This window comes from Ursus maritimus, unplaced genomic scaffold (genome assembly GCF_017311325.1).
Source record: "Ursus maritimus isolate PB19 unplaced genomic scaffold, ASM1731132v1 scaffold_12, whole genome shotgun sequence".
NCBI classification, from domain to species: Eukaryota; Metazoa; Chordata; class Mammalia; order Carnivora; family Ursidae; genus Ursus; species Ursus maritimus.
In genome coordinates this window covers 23,614,823-23,634,915 of record NW_024423564.1, presented here as the reverse complement: position 1 = coordinate 23,634,915, position 20,093 = coordinate 23,614,823, and the positions used below count along the sequence as shown (strand labels likewise).

General features: G+C 34.8%; 1 protein-coding gene across 3 annotated transcripts in view; it reads right to left on the bottom strand.

Moving 5' to 3' along the window:
• The window catches only part of DPYD (dihydropyrimidine dehydrogenase), a 788,358-nt gene that overhangs the window by 437,435 nt on the left and 330,830 nt on the right, over positions 1–20,093 (bottom strand). Inside the window, exon 9 of one of the 3 annotated variants that reach the window (XM_040626998.1) lies at positions 6,431–6,579. The exons of the other annotated variants lie outside the window; for them this stretch is intronic. Coding sequence (XP_040482932.1) covers positions 6,446–6,579 — 134 coding nt within the window. The 3' untranslated portion in view covers positions 6,431–6,445. Of the gene's footprint in view, positions 1–6,430; positions 6,580–20,093 lie in introns of those variants that run through there. 3 annotated transcript variants of the gene reach the window in all.

Sequence of the window (20,093 nt, the reverse complement as noted above, 5' to 3'; positions counted from 1 at the left end):
TGCCTATTTAGCCACACCCCAGGGCACACACACTTTTAAAGTCCCAAGGTCTGTGGAGCTCTTCTCCCCCATCTGCGTGACAGGTCATCCCTTATGACCTAGGGCAACACATCTGAATCTGTCCTTACACACTGTTCGGTAGTCTGGCCCAGGTGGCAAAAGAACCCTAGCATCTGCTAACCATGATGCTATGGAGTAATTAAGAGCAGGACCTTTATCATTAGCCAGACTTTGGTGTGAGGTCTTCGTCTCCAATTTACCAGGTCTGTGATCTTGTGTGAGTGCCAGTGATTATATGTACTTAGCTAGACTATCAAATGATCTGATCAAGTACTAATCTCTGTATTGCTATGAAGGCATTTTGTAAATATGGTTAACTTCTATAATCAGTTGACTTTAAGTAAAGGAGACTACCTTGATAATGTGGCTAGGCACCATCCAATCAGTGGAAAGGCCTTAAGAACAAAACTGAAGTTTCCCTGAGGAAGAAGAAAGTCTGCCTGCTGGCCTAGCCCACAGATTTCGAATTTGCCAGCTCCCACAATTATATAACTCAATTCCTTGAAATAAATTTTATAATCTGATGTATCTATATCTCCTAATGATTCTGCTAGGGACAACAATTACACATCTCTCATTGATGTAAGATTTAAAGAAATCTATCTATCTATCTATCTATCTATCTATCTATCCATCCATCCATCTATATTAAGCATTGAGACCTAAAACATAGTGAATGCTCACTAAATATTAGCTATTAATATTAAGATAGATTTAATTTTCTGTAGTTCATCAATTCTTCCAAATTTCACATCTTATGGCAAGGAAAGAATAGAGTTTAAAGTATTAAACCTTAGCAAATTTAAACAAAGTGCTACAAAAAAAGAAAAATGAAGCAATCTTAAGTGAAATATGAAAGATAATGAAACTTGCAAATACCCATCTATCAAAGGAAGATTTCCGTGAGAGTAGGTGGCATATTAATAAATAAGGTATGTGTCTCTATCAGAATGATTTCAAAATGACACTGAAATGACTTTTTAATTCACCTTTCAGTGGGAAGAAGGAGGTTTATGAATAAAGAAGAATTGACAAAGATTTGACAAACAAAACAGCTCAGCTTAGTAGATGTACAGTGTTCTCTGTCTTTCAAGAAGGCCAGAGAAGTTTGTTTCCCTAGAATAGTTACCGAAGTTTTTGGTGTTTCAGCATATATTTACGCAAAGGAACACAACCTTAAGAACTATTGCAAAATGATACTTTTCAGCTTCTCCTAAAATAAATAAAATTCTGCTTATATTACAGAAAATCTAATTTACCATATATTGAATATTTAGATTACAGTCACTGTTCTAAAAAGTGCCTAGCATATAGGTGATTTTTTTATATATTAACTCATTTAATTCTCAAAACAATCCAATGAGACAATGACCATTATTTTCTGCATTTTAGATATAAAGAAACTGAGACACATAGAGGTTAAGTAACTTTGCCAATGGTCAGAGAACAAGTAGAAGTACCAATTTCTAACCTGAACATTCTGGTTATAGAGTCTATGCATTTACTTCAAAATGCTGCCTTTTTCATATAAGATTTTGAAATTGAGCCCTGTTATAATGTGATGTTACTTAACAGGTGATATCTAAATCATTTAACAGATATGGATTAAATGCTTCACTGTGAGGCTACAGACAGGCACACAACAAGAATGTGTCTGCGGCCAGGTTCCAATCCAGTGGTAGAGAAAAGACAGGCTGCTTCTCTAGGCTGTATCTTTGCTTTATGATGATTTTCTCTAGTACAATTCCTTTTTGAATTGTTTTCCTTCTTAAGTGTATTTCTCTTGGGTATCTGCTGGTTATTTTTCAATATTTGATATTCTCTGAAATATGTATCTCTGCTTTGTATCCAAAGCACCTCTCTCTGGAACAACTACAGAATAAATAACAGCAGTGTATATAATAAATTTTTGTGCTCATATTAAGTTCTGCACCACTTCAATTAACATTAATAGGCTATTAAATATTCTGTTTCATTTTATCATCTAGTAAGTAATGAAAGAGAAATAAGCTTTTAAGGCTGGGTCTTCACAGGTGTGGGAGACCATGTTTAAGAATTCCCCAGATTTTATATTGTCCGCCTGTGTTACTTCACAGGCTCACTTATTTCGTGTTAATTGAATGGAGCAAGCATTCGTGTGATGCCTCTCGTTCTTGATGGCATCCACTTGAATGACAGCCAAGCTGTCATGGGAAAGACAGTGATCAGATACACCTATCACTGGAGATAGCCTCACGAATCCCACAGACATAGAAGACAGAACACTGAGATACTGGCCCAAGTTCCTGGCAAAGAACTGTGGCTTACAGAAATGGTTCTTACGGAAATGGGTAGAGAGCATACCAAATTCTCTACGGGTATGTTAATTCTTGTTATTCCACAATGGTGCTTTGTCGGTAAGAAGATGTTAGTAGACAAATAAAATCCCACTGACTATGTCACTATTCACAAGTGGCTGAAAACAGCAAAATGTGTCTGATGGCAAATGTCCTAAGTTTTTTACTTTTCCAAGTACTTTTGTATCTGAGATTTCACTTTCTTCTCACAGAAGAAAGCATGTTGTATGCTCACACTCCTCATTTCCTAAGCCTCCTTTGGGGAATGGTGCTGCTTGAGGAAGAACATTAAAATGTGCAGATACACATGGATTCATTAAACAAACTCTCACTGAGGGACACCAAGCTATCTACCATAGCCATCCATCCCTGTCTTCGTAAAAGAAATGTGCCTGTGTAAACATTGTTTTTCTTTATTTTTGTTTATTAAACCTTTAAAAAAAATCTTAATGCCAATTGACTTATTTCTATCATTACTGGTAAACAGAGTATGTGGATAAGAGCAAAACCTCTAAAGTCAGACTTTCTGCATTAAAATTCTAGTTTTAGCACTTACTAGCTATTATGACCTTGGGCCAGTAAATTACTCTTTCTGGGCAGCAGCAGCCTCATCGTAGTATTGTTAGGAGAATAGAATGAATACAAATGTGAAGCTCTTTGCATAGATGTGAAATGTTTCCTTTTATTTTCATTCTCTCCCTAAAAAGCTTTTGTTTGATATAATAAATGATATATTTGGATGGACATAAATTAAATGTTCACCTAATCCATGATATGCACAATTAATATTATTACACATTTAAGTGGTTGGTGTTGGGCAGACTGGTATCAGAGTCCATAAAACTTAGCAACCTTGGTTAGAATAAAAGACTGTGGCTAAACCAGGGTATTCTGACCTCATTCATTGTACAGACTACAGTGGACTCAAACCACACGTGCTTCAGGACCAGGGAAGGAGCAAATTAAGACCCTCTAATGTTCAATTTGGCATTCAAATGGGAGCAGTTAGAGTCACATCAGGCCTCCAAGAGCACTGATCTAGGAGTCTGAAGGACTGGGTTCTAGTTTCATTATTTTCCCTTTCTAGCTATACTTGGATAAAATTATTTAATAAGATGGCTCTCAAATTCCTTGATTTTAGAATGAAAATTACCCTGCCTGATGTATAGAGTTGTCCTGAAAATTAGTAGAAAAATGCACATAAAAGCCCTCCAGTAAATCTAAAACACCATTGAAATGTAAGTCATTCTTACTGTCTTGGGTAAAGTATAAAAACCACGGAAAATAAAGACTCACATGATAAAAAGATTCACAGTAAATACTTCCAAAAACAGAAGCTATTGCAATTAATCATAAAAAGACACTTAAACTGTTATATATAAGACATGTGAATGTAGGACTAAAATAATAACCGTATGTATTTATAGATATACATATGTATCTGGATGTGTTTCTATACTTATTAGAAAAGGTAAACTAGTCTTATATCAAGCCCAAACTGTTGGGGTTACAACATGGATATAAAACACTCCTTTCAAGGACCTAAGCATTCCAGAATTCCACAATGAATTATAAAGTTTTTCATCTGCACTTAAAGATCACTTATATGATTCGAAGGATTTATATCTTATTTCCAAGGGACAACAGTGCCATATGGGTTATCATTCTAGGATCTATATATTGACTAGAAAGAGAACAGATCAATGATGGCCTATTGTGCTTCTTTTCTCAATAAAACTCCCCATCTTTTCCCCAATGCCCCACTGTAAATACGTTTAGTTCAGACTGAACTCAGAAAGAATGGAGTGATTCAATATAACACATATGAAATCAGATCACCATGCATCACAATAGTGTTCATTTCATTGATTTTTCAAATCCCCATTAAACATCTGTTTCATGTAACTGCTGTCTAGTTTCTCTCTCAATGTGACCACATGCCTTAATCGTGTGTATCACACAATCAGTTAGAGCATAACAAGATGAAGACTTTTAAAAAAATGTTATGAATGAAGTCACCATCTCAAATCATATTTTTTTCCCCATTACATATGGTATTTTTCTATACGGACACATGTAACAGATAATGAAATCCAGAAGCAAGAGAAGTACTGAGCACTCATACAATTTTGAAAATCTGATAGATACTGAATTATGTTCTTTTGTATTAATTTATAAAACAGTGAATTTTAAAAAGCATTAGAGAAGAGAATGAAATAACCAAAGATGATACTTCCTACAATGTTGTTACAGATGTACTTCGGTTCGTTTTTTATGACGTCCATGTAGAAGATATACACACGTTCTATCACCCCAATGAGATCAATTCATCTAACTTCGTTTAAGAACTGAATACCAGGTTCCAAATCAGAGTAGTACTTATGGGTGAAACACAATATAAACATATTAAGAAAGCAATGTATTCACAAGTGCAATACATATTAAATAAACTGATTCTAAGTAGTTAAGATTTTTCTAGAGAACTTTTTAACCTGTCATAAAATATCCAGCAATTTCATATAATGAAATGCGATTATGGTTCACTGTGCATTTGGGGCTCATATTTTTTGTTCCCTCTATACATTTGGAATAAAATAGAGAAGAGAGACTATTTTAATTGGTAAAGCAATGCCCAAGAATTCAAAAATGGACAAAATATCCTTGAATGTGTTCTGACAAATAATTCCTATACTCAGGATCCATTTTATCTATTGTTCTTTTGATATAAAGGGACATATGAAACAACCAAACCAACAAAATATTGGACCAAAAAAAAAGATGAAGTATTTTTCTTTGTACTTTCGTGATATTCCAATTTTCTTATAATTAGCAAAAGTTATTTTAGTAATTAAAATTTAATTTTAATATAAACACAAGATCTCGTTAAAAGCTCTCTTCTAGAAAAGATATATTAATGTAATTTCCTATTTCTGTCACAAAATTCTACCTATCACTTTGATTTTTGGTATTATTTATTAAAGTGTGCCTTATCTCTTGGGCCTCTTTCTCTTTATTTCCTTCCCTTCTCTTTTCTGTTTCTAACTCTCATTTGGCTTTTGCTATAAAACAATTTCCTTAAATTTTAATCTTCACATCACGAAGTAAGGGTAAGCAAAAAACCTCAAACAATATGCCTCAGGCAAAGGTTTTTTCCTTAATGACTGGAATTCTTAGATGTGTTAGGAAATTACTATTATGGACTATGTAAGTATACTATATTCTAAAGTAAAGAAATCATTAATAATAAAATACTAAAAAGGAACAGTTATATTACAAAATAAATCTACCAGGCTTACAAAGAAAACAAATTTGCAACAGCCACCTGCTGTGGAGATGAGGCAGTAATCTCAACAGCAGGAAATAAAAGGGAAGAGAGGAGAAAAATACAAAAGCACAGACATTAAAAAAGTAATTAAAACACTTATCTCCATCGACATACATAACGAAAAAAACCCTCAACCAACCACCTAAAAACATACTCTATTGAACTGCACAGCAGGAAATAGCATTAAAGCTGCCACCATAAACACACATTCTGTAGAAGGGAGAAGACCCCTTTAAAATGTAAGCTCAAAAGTATTACTAATGTGTTAATCACCAGTAAAGGTACCACACATTCATTGTATTGTATTAGTTACTTTCTCAAAGGTATTTATAAAAATTGCACTTCTGCATTTTTTTTTTAATTCAAATAAATTCTTAAATACAGGCACTGGTAGCCTCTTTATTTGTAATTGTTCTAGCGAATTTACAACTATATTGTGAGGCCAAGGTATTCTGTATTTGAAAACTTTAATAATTTTTACATAACATGCATTTAGATGATGCAGTTAAACCGTTTCCTTCAAAGCCAAACAAACCGTTGCTATATTACCAGAATAAAATGAGGTGAAACATAATGCAAGAGCTAGGGTCATGGATTAAAACTGAAATGAAAGCTAAGAATCATTCTGAGTTACCCAAGTATGTTCTGGCCTTCAGAGTTCTGCAAAGTGAAACAATGTAAGCCCGAGGAAGCAAGTGGCAGACTTTAAAATAAAGACCACACACTAAATGCGCTTGGTGACTCTCTCAGCTGCTGGAACTTGGTTTCTGGGTCTGTGTGATTCTCCCCAGGCAGGTCTGTGAAACAATGGAGAGCTGCTTGGGTCCAAATCAGAAGACCTCAAATGGACTCCTAATCCTGTAATTTATCAGATATTAGGTCTAAATTCATGCCCAAGGTGTTAAACCACAGCTTTTTTATCTCTAAAATGAGAAGAGTTACAAAAATGTATTTCTTTATAGAACTGTTATATGGACAAGTAAGCATAATATAGCTCTATATTGTTGAAACAACTTAATTTTACAAGTAGAACATGCAATTTACAATCATACATATTGGTTATAATACTATATAATTCTTTTATCTTGTAATGATACAGCTCAGAGTCATTTCACTTTAATTATGCATTTTCCTCTTATACACAGGTAATACATTTCTGTGCAAGTTTATCTTACTCTGAATCACTGCTGTAATTCTGTAAATTTTACTTATCTCCATACATTTTTTTCAAGAAATGTGTATGATGTAAAAAAGTATAAATTATTTCCATCCTTAAATATACTTGTACTGTATTATTTCTAACATGTTGCTGAGTAAGAGTCTCAAAATTAGAATACTTTTCTACAAATTCAGGAGATTCCCTGAAGTGATTACTCTCCAAAAGACATTCTTGATGAATAGAAATGGTCAACCACTTTAGAAACAAGTGGCTGACCTCGAACCTCAGTTTGTTCATCCACAAAATAGGGAGATAATCTAGACATCTGAACAGTGCCTGAATTTCTCAAGAAAACCAAGACAATCAAAAAAGTACATTTTTGTGTATGTATTATAGGGGAGGAAGAATTTTTCCTTTACCTGTCTAGTACTTCTAGCTGGTCTATTCACTAAATTGACATAAGACCAATTAACAAGAGAAAAACAAACTTAATCACATACATACATGAAACTCCCCCAGAAGAATATGAAACCCACAGGAAGTCAAGCAATTGAGGCTTACATGCCATCCTGAGCTAACTGTGAAGGGAACAGGGTTGTGAGAATTCAATGGAGAGAAAGACAATTTTATAGGAACATGGGAAGAGCAAATGTTTGGTAAACAAATGTTTGCCATGCCCTATCAACACAGAGACAATGGAACATAGAGAGGAATTTGACCTCCACGTCCTGCTGAGTTTCCCCCAAGAGCTAGCCAATATTCTCTGTAGCTATCTCTCCTGATAGTTCTTTTTTTGGGCTACGCCCTCTAATTTCTTTTAGGTAGTTAAGTAGGAAAGAAAAGCTCTTCCTGAGTTAGGCCTTGATTGACTTCAGCTCAAAGTAATCTACATGCCAAAGTGACACATTTTGGGGAGCCCCATTCTGAACCCCTTCAATATCATTTTACTGTGCATGGGTGCAGAGGGTCTATACCTTTCATTACATTCTCTAAGTGACTCAAAAGTGGTTAAAGACACCAAGATTAAATCAATTACATTGTACTATTTACCCAAATGCCATTCCAAAGGCTCAGAATGGTTGTTGTAAATGCCAAAATGCAATGTAATTATTCATACTCAACAATCACTATACACCATGAATGAATACCATCATATATGAGAATCTGTAAGTATGTTAGGTCTGATGTAAGAGGAAAGTAATGGTTTGACATCAAAGATAACCATGTTCATATCATTACTCCTTTATGTATTAGCTATGTAACCTTGCATAATCACAGTTATTTTAAGTCTCAATTTCCTCATCTATAAAACCTGCCTGATGGGGAGATTAATTGAGATAACATATCTCAATAATATGGTAAGTGCTTAGAACAGTGACTGACATATGGCAAATGCTAATAAATAAAATGGATTTTATGTATTTTAAACTTTAAAATCCTATTATTTTCATACTTGTACCTTCCCTGATATTCTTTTTCCTTAATATTTAACATAATTTTAATACACAACATCATTACAACAACCATAACAGTAACAAAACTACACATAACTTTTGAAACTTAGTGCCAATTGAAATTTTCTTAAATATTGGTAACTAATGATGTAAAATTTGGCAGGTTCAATGTATACTCGTTGACTATCTAGTTCTGAAATTTCTGTTACATAGAAAAGCCAAACAAACACATGGTCAACTTTTAGATTTGGATACCAGCTGTGATTTTTGTGATTGAGATGAGTTAGAAAAAGAAATATTTGATGTTTCATTTAACTACTTATTCATTGATATTTATTGAGTGTCTACTATGTGCTAGCTAACCTATTAGGAGCTAGGGATACATAGCTGAACAGTTTCCAATCTAATGAGAGAAGAACATGTAATCAGAAACTTAGAATTAAGCAAGATAAGCACTATGACAGAGGGCTACATAAGTAAGTGCACAGGAGCACATATAAAGCACAATTTACCTGGACTGGAGACAAGGATGTTCAAGCTGAGTCTTGAAAGATGAACGTTTCCAGTCGTTAAAAAAAGGGGGGGGTGGTAATAATGAGTGGCATATATAAAGGCATAAAGGGATAAGACGTCCATCTGACTAGACTAGGGTTCAGGGGAGCAGATAAGAGGGGACAGGGTATAGCAAAATTTAAAATCTGACAGATAAGCAGACATCAGACCATGAAGGTCCATGCAAGTCTCACCAAGGAATTTGGATTTTACGTTGAAAAGATAGTGCAGGGAAATTATATAATCAGCTTTTATATCAAGAAGGACAAATTGGTAGCGGTGTGTGGAATTGATTTACAGGCAGTGAGAATGATGGGAGCAGATCATGTAAGGGGATGGTGCATAAATCCAGATAAGAAAGGAACACTTCTTAGACTCCTCAACCTGGATTGCTAGTAACCTCCATTAGCATGGCATTGCAGGGAGAGTCCACAACATCAGTATAAACACAGTTTACCCTCCCAGAGCAAGAATTTCACTCAAAGATAAGCAATTTAAATTATGGTGTTTATAGTAGTACAGATACAGAGATAATGAGGAATGAAATGCAAATTTTGAATGAAATTTTAATACTTCAAAGAAATTCTGTATATGGCATTTGAACATGTGACTCTGGATTCCCCAGAGGTATGTTTTCACTTTCTTCTCCTATTATAGTAACTTTAAAGGGAAAAGAAGAGGCCTCACACTGAAATACTGACAGTGGAGATACAGGAGAATAAAAACATACCCGAGAGATATTTAGAAGTTAATTTCATAGAATTTGGTCCCTAGTAGTTGTAGGGAATAGAGGGAAAGACAGGGGGAAAGTTAGGTCTTAAATTTCTGTTTTGGTGGGTACCTCAAGAGTGGTGTGCTTGACTAACCCAGTGCAGTGGAGGAGGAATAGGTCCTAGGGGAGCAATGTTGTTTCATTTGGATACATGTAATGGAGTGTGGGACATCCAAGAGAGTTGTTTTATTAAAACAGGTAAAAATTCATGTCTGAAGCTCATGGGAGAAATCTGGTCTGGACAAACAGATTTGAAAATTATGAGCAAAAAGATTGCACTAGAAGTCATGAATGCTAATGAGCTAATCCTAGAGTGAGTGTATACAATAAACAGAAAAGAAGGCTAAGAGTAAAGCCCTAGATAACATACCAATATTTAAAGAAGGAAAGAGGGAGAAGAACCCAAATAGATTGAGGATAGATCAGTCAGGTAAGAGATGCAGGAGAAAGTCGTATACTGGAAGCCAGGAGAAGAGAGGTAAGAGCTCAAACTTGCTTGTCTACACAATACACACAATTTTTAAAAATTATCTAATATATAAAAATAAATACAAGGCACAAAGAAACAGGTGTTCAAAAGAATTTTTGAGTATTTTTTTAATTTTAGGACTCATTCTTGAATTTTAAGTATAAGGCTACTGATCTACAATTAATTTTGGAAATAATATAACTAAAGGAAATTTATTGAGAGGGAATATAAAATAGAACAAAAACAACAAAATACAAATATATATATTACAACTATGAGAATCAATTTAATTAAATTAGGCAAATCAACAGGATAACACCCTATGCTGATACCCACACTGCAAAATATTCTAGTGGTAATGCAGCCAAAGTATAGAAAGAAAGATTTTACTAGAGAAGGAATATACCACATGTCTTCCTAGGAATCAGTATTAATGGAGAATATATTCACAATAGACTGTTTTCAAGAAGAAAGAATTAGTCAATAATGACAACTTCACATTAATTAAGCTGTGAGTGGATAATACAAAATGGATATAACTTAAGCTTATATAGTATTTGTGTGATTAAAACCAATTTTTAGAAGGCCTTCTCTGAAAACTGAAGCTTTGAATTAGGGAGGTGTTGTTCTGCCTCTACCAGGTTTGGAAATTCTGCAAGAGTGCACATTTCTGACCTCTGAAGCAAAACCAAATACTCCCAGGCAGGTGAAATGCCTGGCCAAGGTAGGAATACCTAGGTTTGCTCTCAATTCCCTCACCTACTAGCTGTGTGAGGTATAGCAAATCAGCCTACCTCTCTGTGCCTTAGTTTCCTCCTCTGTAAAATTAAGCTTTTAACACCACCTCCCTTGAGCTGTTTCAAGGACTCTTGAATCATGAAGTATTATACAGATATGAAAAATTTAATTAATAATAATTACAATTATTTTCATTATAATTGGAAGCCATTATATAGGCAAATGGTATCATCTCTTTTCCTACTACTAGAGGAAGAAACTATAGTAATAGCAGGTGGTGGATTAATCAGGGAGATCAAACTGAGGCTGTGTTGCTCTTTGGAATTAAACTCCCTACGAACTATATACTATATACAAATTCAAAAATTAAATTATACTCAAAAACACCCATACCACTCTAACCATAGTATATAGAAGCATATATATTGACAGTATCAATAAAAGTCTCACACTTTTAAAAATCAACAGAAAATTGGAATGCCTGGGTGGCTCAGTTGGTTAAGAATTCGACTCTTGGTCTCAGCATGGGTCTCAAACTCAGGGTCCTGAGTTTGAGCCCCACATTGGGCTCCATGCTGGCTGTGGAGCCTACATAAAAAAAAAAACATATAATATATATATATATATAAAATATCATATATATTATGTATATTTCAGTTTCTGAACACATGATTTCTCTTCCAGTATATTTTAGGGTCATTTCTTATAATTGTAATTATTTTCATATTTTTTAAAGTAATATTCTAATGCTAAGCTGTTTGAGTTCTGCTTCTTAGAGCATGGTGCATGTAAAGCCAGTATCAGTAATTTAATTTAGTTCAATAGGTTTTACATTGTAGCCCGAATGGACTCTTTTATAACCCTAACTTGCTATCTTGCTAATGTGTTCTATTAATTATGAAGAAAAAGAGAGAAAATGTATATCAGAAGATCTTTCTACCACCAACTGTCTTAAGTGTAGGCTCAGTAATAAATATTTTAAGGGTTTACACTTGTAAAGCGTTTTATGACTTAAAAATATTTCTTGTATATTTGAGCCTCATAACAACTCTAACAGCTAGACACCTTTACAACCATTTAAAGATGAGCAAACTGAGGTTGAAGGCAGTAAAATAAGTTTTCTAAAATCTCATAGCTAGGGGCCCCTGGGTGGCTCAGTCCTTAAGTGTCTGCCTTCAGCTCAGGGTGTGATCCTGGTGTTCTGGGATCGTGCCCTGCATCAGGCTCCGCCTCTGGGAGCCTGCTTCTTTCTCGCCCACTCCCACTGCTTGTGTTCCCTCTCTCGCTGGCTGTCTCTATCTCTGTCAAATAAATAAATAAAATCTTTAAAAAATAATAATAATAAAATAAAATCTCATAGCTAGTAAGTGCTTAAGCCAAATTTAATCTAATAAAAATTTTTAAATATAGTGTTTCTTCCACCATTGCATAAAATATATACTCAGGATAGCATATAATCTTTATTATTAGAGAAAAATGAGAAGCTTGAACCTAGTCTTTGAAAATTTAGCATACAATGATCTGTGGCACCTTTAATTTTCTGAATGTTAATACAGTAGTTTAAGTCACCAGAAAGAAAAAAAAATGCTTTAAAGATTAGTAGGTAATTATTCACATATCATCCCACCTACACTACAGTTTCAAATGATTTTAGGTAAACTATGTCTACTTAAATTTAAATGATGTCTTATAAAAGTATCTTCTAAGCACTATTCATTTGTTTAAAGCACAGATCTACAATGACAAACCTATCATCAATTCATTTTGGTGAAAGGGTAATAATTAAAGCGCTATTTTCCTTCTTTCATTGCAAGTCATTTGACCTGTGTTAAATCAACAATCAAATTTTCATTCATTATTTCTACATGAAGGACTTTGCCAGCTCAAAAAGTATAAATCTTCATTTGTCAAATTTAAACTATACCTGTCCCAGTTGCTATCAGGGCTCATAGCTCTTACCCCCTAAAAACAGCAAAATATTGTCAAGTCACACAACCTCCTCACAGCCTCGGATGACCCCTGAAATCAATAATATTTGTAACTTGTAAGTGCACGGTTAAAGAGAACAGAAGGCAAACGCTGTCCTCGTTAACCACATTGAGCTGTGATACTACAGCTGACTCCCTTGTGTGGCCTGTGATCAATTTTAATCTCCTGACCAAGAATAAAAGAATGCAGACTCCTGATTCTGGATTCATCTTGAAAGGAGATTATAGATTTGTATGTCTGCAGTGGGAATGAAAGATTTAATTCAACGGGCATTCCAGGAAAGAATACATCTAAACTATCATTCCTCTTCATTACCCTCACCGCTTCAGGGTCCTCTATTGACAGAACGAAATACTGAAAAATGTGTACAGAATGGGTTAAAAAGCAAAGCTATCTTTGTGGGCATACGATCAACTGACTACAAGAGAGAGACTCCGTAGTGGTTTGTTTTATTGCTACATGATTCAAGGGGAAGGTAACTTTTCCACCTCAAATTTCTTCATAAAGGGTTTAATTTTGTACCCAGCACCTTCATGTGAAAACCTTTATTTTTAAGCAATTAAAGAATGCATCGCTTACTAAAATCATGACTAGTTGTTTCCAAACCATATATCCAGGTACACTGGCATATTTGGGGGGTTTAAAAATGCAAACTTTGATGTGAGAGAGAAGACACACCAGTTTAAGCATTAGTTTTGTATCTGTATCTATACTATACTCATTGCCCTCCCCTCTCCCTCCCTCCTTCTTCCTCTCTCTCTGTATACATATGATAATGTGTTTGTGTGTGTGTGTATATATATATATATATACACATATATATATGTATATATGATAATCATATATACATAAATGCTGATATACTCCTATTTTTCTATAAAGATAAAAAATTAGATATTTTGCTGTTAAAAGCAGAACGAATATGAGGTGGTCCTAGGGATTTAAAGAGACAATCCATGTAACTGTAATTTGAAATTTTTATAATTATTATAAAATAGCTTTTTCAGTACATCAGACAAAATTTCCCATTCCACATCATCACCATCATCATTGCAGCAAATAGTTTTTGAGCATTCACAATGCATCATGTACAGTGATAGACCCCCCAAAAAAATAAAATTTTATATATATATATATATATATATATATATATATATATATAGTGGCAAAGCCATGGACTCCAGAGCCAAAGCCTAAATTCTTGACTCTGCTATTTTCCAGCTGTATGATCTTGAGCACATTAATTAACCACCGTTTCCACAGGCCCCTCATCTATAAAACAGATATAAGATAACTCCGAGCTTACTGGGGCTTTTGAAGTTAGGATATGAGAGAATATGTAGGAAAGCATAGAAATGTTTATGGTACTTAATGGGCACTAAAGAGGTGTTAGCTGTAGTGAAATGTTTTCTACTTCACTTATTCATTTAATCATAAGCATTAAGTGCTTTCTCTGTTGCAAGGACTATGCTAGGAAAAAAAGAGGAGCAGAATACTCTTAACAATATGATGTTGACAAGTTGTTTAGCTTTTGGGCATTATAGCCTTCTTAATTGCAAAATTAAAATACTGGCATTTGTCTTGAAGACTGCTGTGAGGATCAAATGAAATTAGGTAGAGTGCCGATCAAAATAGCAGCTGCATATAAGGAATGGCCAGTAAATGTTTACTAAACGAAGGAACAAAGAACTGGATGGATGGAGGGATGCATGGATGGATGGATAAATGCTATGCTTCACGTCAGAGAAAAAATAAGAGTGGATCAATCAGGCATCAGATCAGAGCACACAATTATAAGTAAAATTAAAATCATACCAGACTAAAAAAATTGAAATGCAACAGGTAACTTGAGGTTTTACATGAACTCCTGGCAAAAAGTGCATTTGTCTTGTTTCCTCCAACACAGAAATCAACATCCAGTGAAAATGTAAAATATAGATATATTCCTTTCATAGGAGCTGTCTTATCTCTGTTTATTAATTGTGTAACAGATTCACAATTCAAACAGCCCAAATTCAGTAGTGGTAGTCAACTGATAGTCTAAAACCAATAGAGCAGAGTAAGGTGCTTTTTACCCGGCAGGGGTGATTTATTTTATCATTTGATTTTTAAATATTTAATGTAGTCCATGAAAATTTGGTTGGTTTAAAAAGTTTCTGAAAAGAAAGCAAGAAAACATCAAGGTGGCAATCACTTTGACATTTTTATTTTAAGAAAAATGACTCTGCCTCTGCCAACAGAAGTGAATTAGTAATAGAATCGGTTTCTCTGTGAATTTTGGTAATGTAAATTTGTATTATTCTGTCTCTTAAAAGTAATATTAATCAAATAGTTAAAACACATACATTGATTTGAAAACAGTAACATTTAAACCTATTCAGAGTGCCAATCCTGTCCAATTCTGTTCCATATACACTCAAAGTTGATCAGTTTTAATGAGCTGTTTCATGAGGGTAATACCACCAGCCATTCATTTTTTTCCATAGGTAATGTCATGCTAAATTTAGAGGTATAATAAGAAAGAAACCGAGATTGTGCCAACATCTTAAACGGTAAAGAAATTGGTGAATATCAGACCTAGTCAAGTGTGGAGAAGGATAAATCTAATCACTGTGTTCAAGGAAAAGACACCCAGAGCCCAGCGGAATAACGTGAGATTCAGAGTCCAGAGCTGGCACAGATCAACAAGGGAGCAGGAAAGAGGGAGAGAGACTGGGATTCAGGGCAAAATAAAACACCTTTTCTTGAATACTGACTGGTTCAGGGAAGCTTTTATGGAAGTAAAAACAGGGTTTTTTTAATCTTAAAAGTACTATACTATCTTACAAAAAAAGTGTTATAAATTTACTATTGTAAATGCCTACTTACATACATAAAACTTTGGGAGACACAACTCATGTGTTAATTGAGGACAAACTTTGCATATGTGTTACACACATATATACATACACACACATGTTCACCAATTTAACTACAGGTACGTAAGTAAAATCTATATGTAACCATACATCTGTATATGTATGTGTATGTGTATATTTTATTTGTTAATAATAAACTAGTATGCCTTTATGAAAAAGTAAGACAACTGACTTATATGGGTCCCTTTAACAGCTCAAAACCACTCACAAGCATCAGCAGATACCACTGCCTGAGGTAGAATGGCCTCTCCCCCTTCCAACTTTTGTCTCCCACTGTCTCCTAACTTTCCTTTAGGATAGAAATCACTAAGAACCCATTGGCTGCCATTATCCAAGGTGGTTTACGATATCCAGATAAATTAGGATAAGCCAACCACTATGCCAGGCTAAGTTTTAGCCAAACAATCAAGTCGTTCACCACCAAGTCATTTATAGCTGATGCACCTCTTGATTGGTCTGTGCCTATGCTCTGCTAGTTAGTCAATATTTGGATGTCACTCCTGGGATCCAGCCAAATTAAAGTGAACATGAGGATAAGAGGCCAGGAAATAGTTTCTAAGCTAACATGGTAACCAAGATAGGGTTGGGTAGGGTGGGGCTGGGAGTAATGGAGAAATAAAAAGACACAGAAATATTATCCCTTTCCTCTTCTCAAAATATATAATGAAATCTCAGACTGCATCTATTATTCACTGAATCCCTAATCACCCCTTCTAACAAATAGAAGCAAATATTCCCAGACCTCTGTTGTTAACATGACTTTCTGACTAGAAAAAGCATGAATGGCTTATCTATTATTTGGGCCATCATGCCAAATATTTAAGGTATATGACATCTCCACAGATCTATACCTAAAATCTGAATTTATAGTAAGTGGTAATACAAGCAGAAAGGGTAGCACAGACCAGTTTAATCCAGTGTTGCATTGTTTAAGTTCAGCATATTAATGCAATATGATATTGTTTCTGCAGAGTTTCATTTCACATGATAAAAGAAACAAGAAGCATCTGATCAATAAACAGAAAATCAAGTTATACGTTCCCGCTAGGTTTCTCTAACAAGGATTAATCTCAGAAATGTTGGTGCCTGCCTAATGCTGTGGCTTTTAATCCTCTCACACCAGTGGGTCTAAAATACTTGCTATTAGCACTAATGTAAAAAGAATTAATACTTTACATATGGCTATCCACTCTACTCAAATGAAGGGGTTAATGGTAAAATAAGCCTTTAAGGATGTAAATGATTCCTCCCATGTGGCTGGAAAATAGCTCAAGTGTTTTTCATTTAAAATTATTAACATATAGAAACATTATTATCTCTGCAGTTAATATGCACCTCACTGAAAATCTCGTGGTCTATAAAAATTAAGGAAAGTAGCAACCTTAATGAAGTTATAAAATGTATATCATTTATTAAGCAGCAAATTATATCTTTAATTTTGGCTTTAATATATCTTTAATTTTAGCTTTAATGATTATATGAAAAACATCTTCCAAAACCCCAGGACAAATCATGCCATGGCAATAGGGTTATTTTCTTCTACCCACTACCACCCACCCACCCCCAGTGCTAAACAAGGTTGGAATTAACCTCAAGCTTCCTTTCTATAAGCATGTACTTCTCTGAAATACTGAGACAATCAAGGGCAAGACAACACCATATGAATGTTTTTCCATTAAGAGTCTTGTATATAATTTTGACACATTCTTATTGATTAATGTAGAGTATTGAACAATCTTGTGAATGTTATGAATCAGATTTCCACTGCTACTTGAAAATGTGAAATGTTAAAATCAAAAGATTGAAGCCAAGTTAGGCAGACATTTTTCCTCCCTCTCTCCCTCTCCTCCTCTTTTTTTCTCCTCTTCCTTTGATTGCTCCCTCCTTTCAACAAATAGTTATTAAGTAGCCCCGATATGATAGGCACTGTTCTCTTGTTTAAATCATATACTAATTGAATGTAAAGTTTATTTGCACAATCAAAGCATAATTTCAGTTGTCTGAAAACTCTCTTTCCTAAGAAAAAATATTTTATCTTGGTAATTCAAGGGGACAAACTCCTGGTTCAGTGTGCTCAGAGAAATCAATCATACCTCTCTGAAAATGATTAGGAAAGAGTAGGCATGTCACTAAAATCTTGAATAAATTTTTTATCATTATTCATCTTCTATTAACACAATGCTTATCACCTGTTTTACATAAACTATTAGAGTTTCAATCACAAAAAGGTAGATAGCATTTAGATGCTATATCTAGAAATTTGGATTATAAACCATTTCTCACTAAATAACCTAAGACAAATATGATCAATGTTTCTCACTATATAGCAGGTTAAGGTAAGGGATGAGTCAGCTGGAGGAGAGATCCCATGATGTCGGAGATGGGTGGGAAAGGAGTAAAGAACAGAGGAGAAGACATGATGATATGTGCTGGTGAGACTGTCCAAAACATGTTTCCAATGCCTAATTGCATCCATTTATCTAATATATATCTACTAATTAAAATTACAACTAGAAGGAGTCAGGATATGAATATAAACATATACAATGAATGAATTTTATGCACAAAAGACATGACACATAAGTGTCTGCCTGCGGCTCACGTCATGATCCCGGGGTCCTGGGATGCAGTCCTGCACTGGACTTCCTGCTCAGCAGGGAGTCTGCTTCTCCCTCTCCCCCTACCCCTTCCCCCCGCTCGAGCTCTCTCTTACGTGCTCTCTCTCTCTCAAATAAATAAAAATCTTTAGAAAAAAAGACATGATACAAAAATATAAGTAACAATGGGTATCATTACATGTCAATAAACACCACTACTGAGTAGAGGAGCAAGTATAGAGAAGAGAAAGAAACAAGATTCCTTGAACATACAGAGGTTAATACCACAGAGCCATAAATTACCAGCACCGTAAAAGGGTAGTTACACTATATTATCTGTGTATACATACAATGTGATAATTGTCTTTGAATTTTAGTTACTAGGTCATCCTTTTCTCTATCTGTCTCATGAAGAGCCAGAGAGGGCTAGATCTTATTTGTAATCCCAGAGGTATCTCTCATGGGGTTGATATTCAAATAATAGATACATGGAAATTTTATACAGCATCCACATAGTTCCACTCATGGTACTGAAATACAGTGATTTAAAACGTAAGTGTTTTTAAATGAGCCAAATCTTTAAGGTTGATTTAAATTTAAAAAAAAAATTTTTTTTAACAGGATGCATCAAACAAGAAACAGATTCCACACTTAAATTGGGATAATTCCAGGAGATTTTATTTACCAAAACAAACAAATAAACAAACAAACAAAAACCAAAGGGTGGGTAAAGTGCTAGGGAATTATGAGGGATAGAATTGGGGCTAGAAGAATTAATCTAAGATCAGTTTCTGCCAGATAATCTAAGTACATCTATTCTATGTTTTCAGTAGCTCAAGAGTCACTAGAGTAAATATAGTAAATTACTTTTGAATGCAGTAAGGTGATTTCCCCTGTAAGTCTGACAGAGTAAAATCAAACGTAGAAACTTACCCTTGTAATTTCCTATAGTAAGAGAACTAGGAGCATCTTTTGTTCTAATATTTAGTCTTTGGCTCTGGGTTCTGAAACCCTTACAATTTCCTCGATGATAGAAGTGTCTTTTGTTCTAACGAGATAACTCTGGGTGGGTTCCTGGATGGGGGCTGGTTACCAGAAAGGGAAAGCCATGATTAGAAGCTCGGAATTTTTGGCCTTTCCCTCCATTCTCTTGAGAAGGGAGAAGGGCTAAAAATGGAGGTAATGACCCATCATGCCTACATGATGAACTCTCCAGTAAAATCCCAAAGGTAGAGGGTTCAGAGAGCTTCCAGGTGGGTGAACACATCCACATATCAGGATGGCAATACACCTCAACTCCATGGGGACAGAAGCTCCAGAACTTGGAGCCCTTTTAGACTTTGTCCTATGTATCTCTTCATTTGACTGTTCATCTGTATCCTTTATCATATCCGTTAATATATTGGTAAATGCAAGTAAGTATTCCCCTAAATTCTGCAAGCCACTCTAGCAGATTAATTAAACCTGAGAAGGTGGTGGTAGGAAACTCTGATTTGTAGATAAGTCCTACAGAAATTGTGGGTCACCTAGGGATCTACTACTTGAAACCGTCATCTGACTTAGGGTGGGAACAGTCTTATGGGACTGAGTCCTTAACCTGTGAGACCTGACACTATCTCCAGGTAGATAATTAATAATTGAGTTAAATTGTAGGACACCCAGTTGATGTTGCAGAAAATTTCTTGGTGTGGGGAAAAAACCAAAACAAAAAAAAAAAAAAAAAA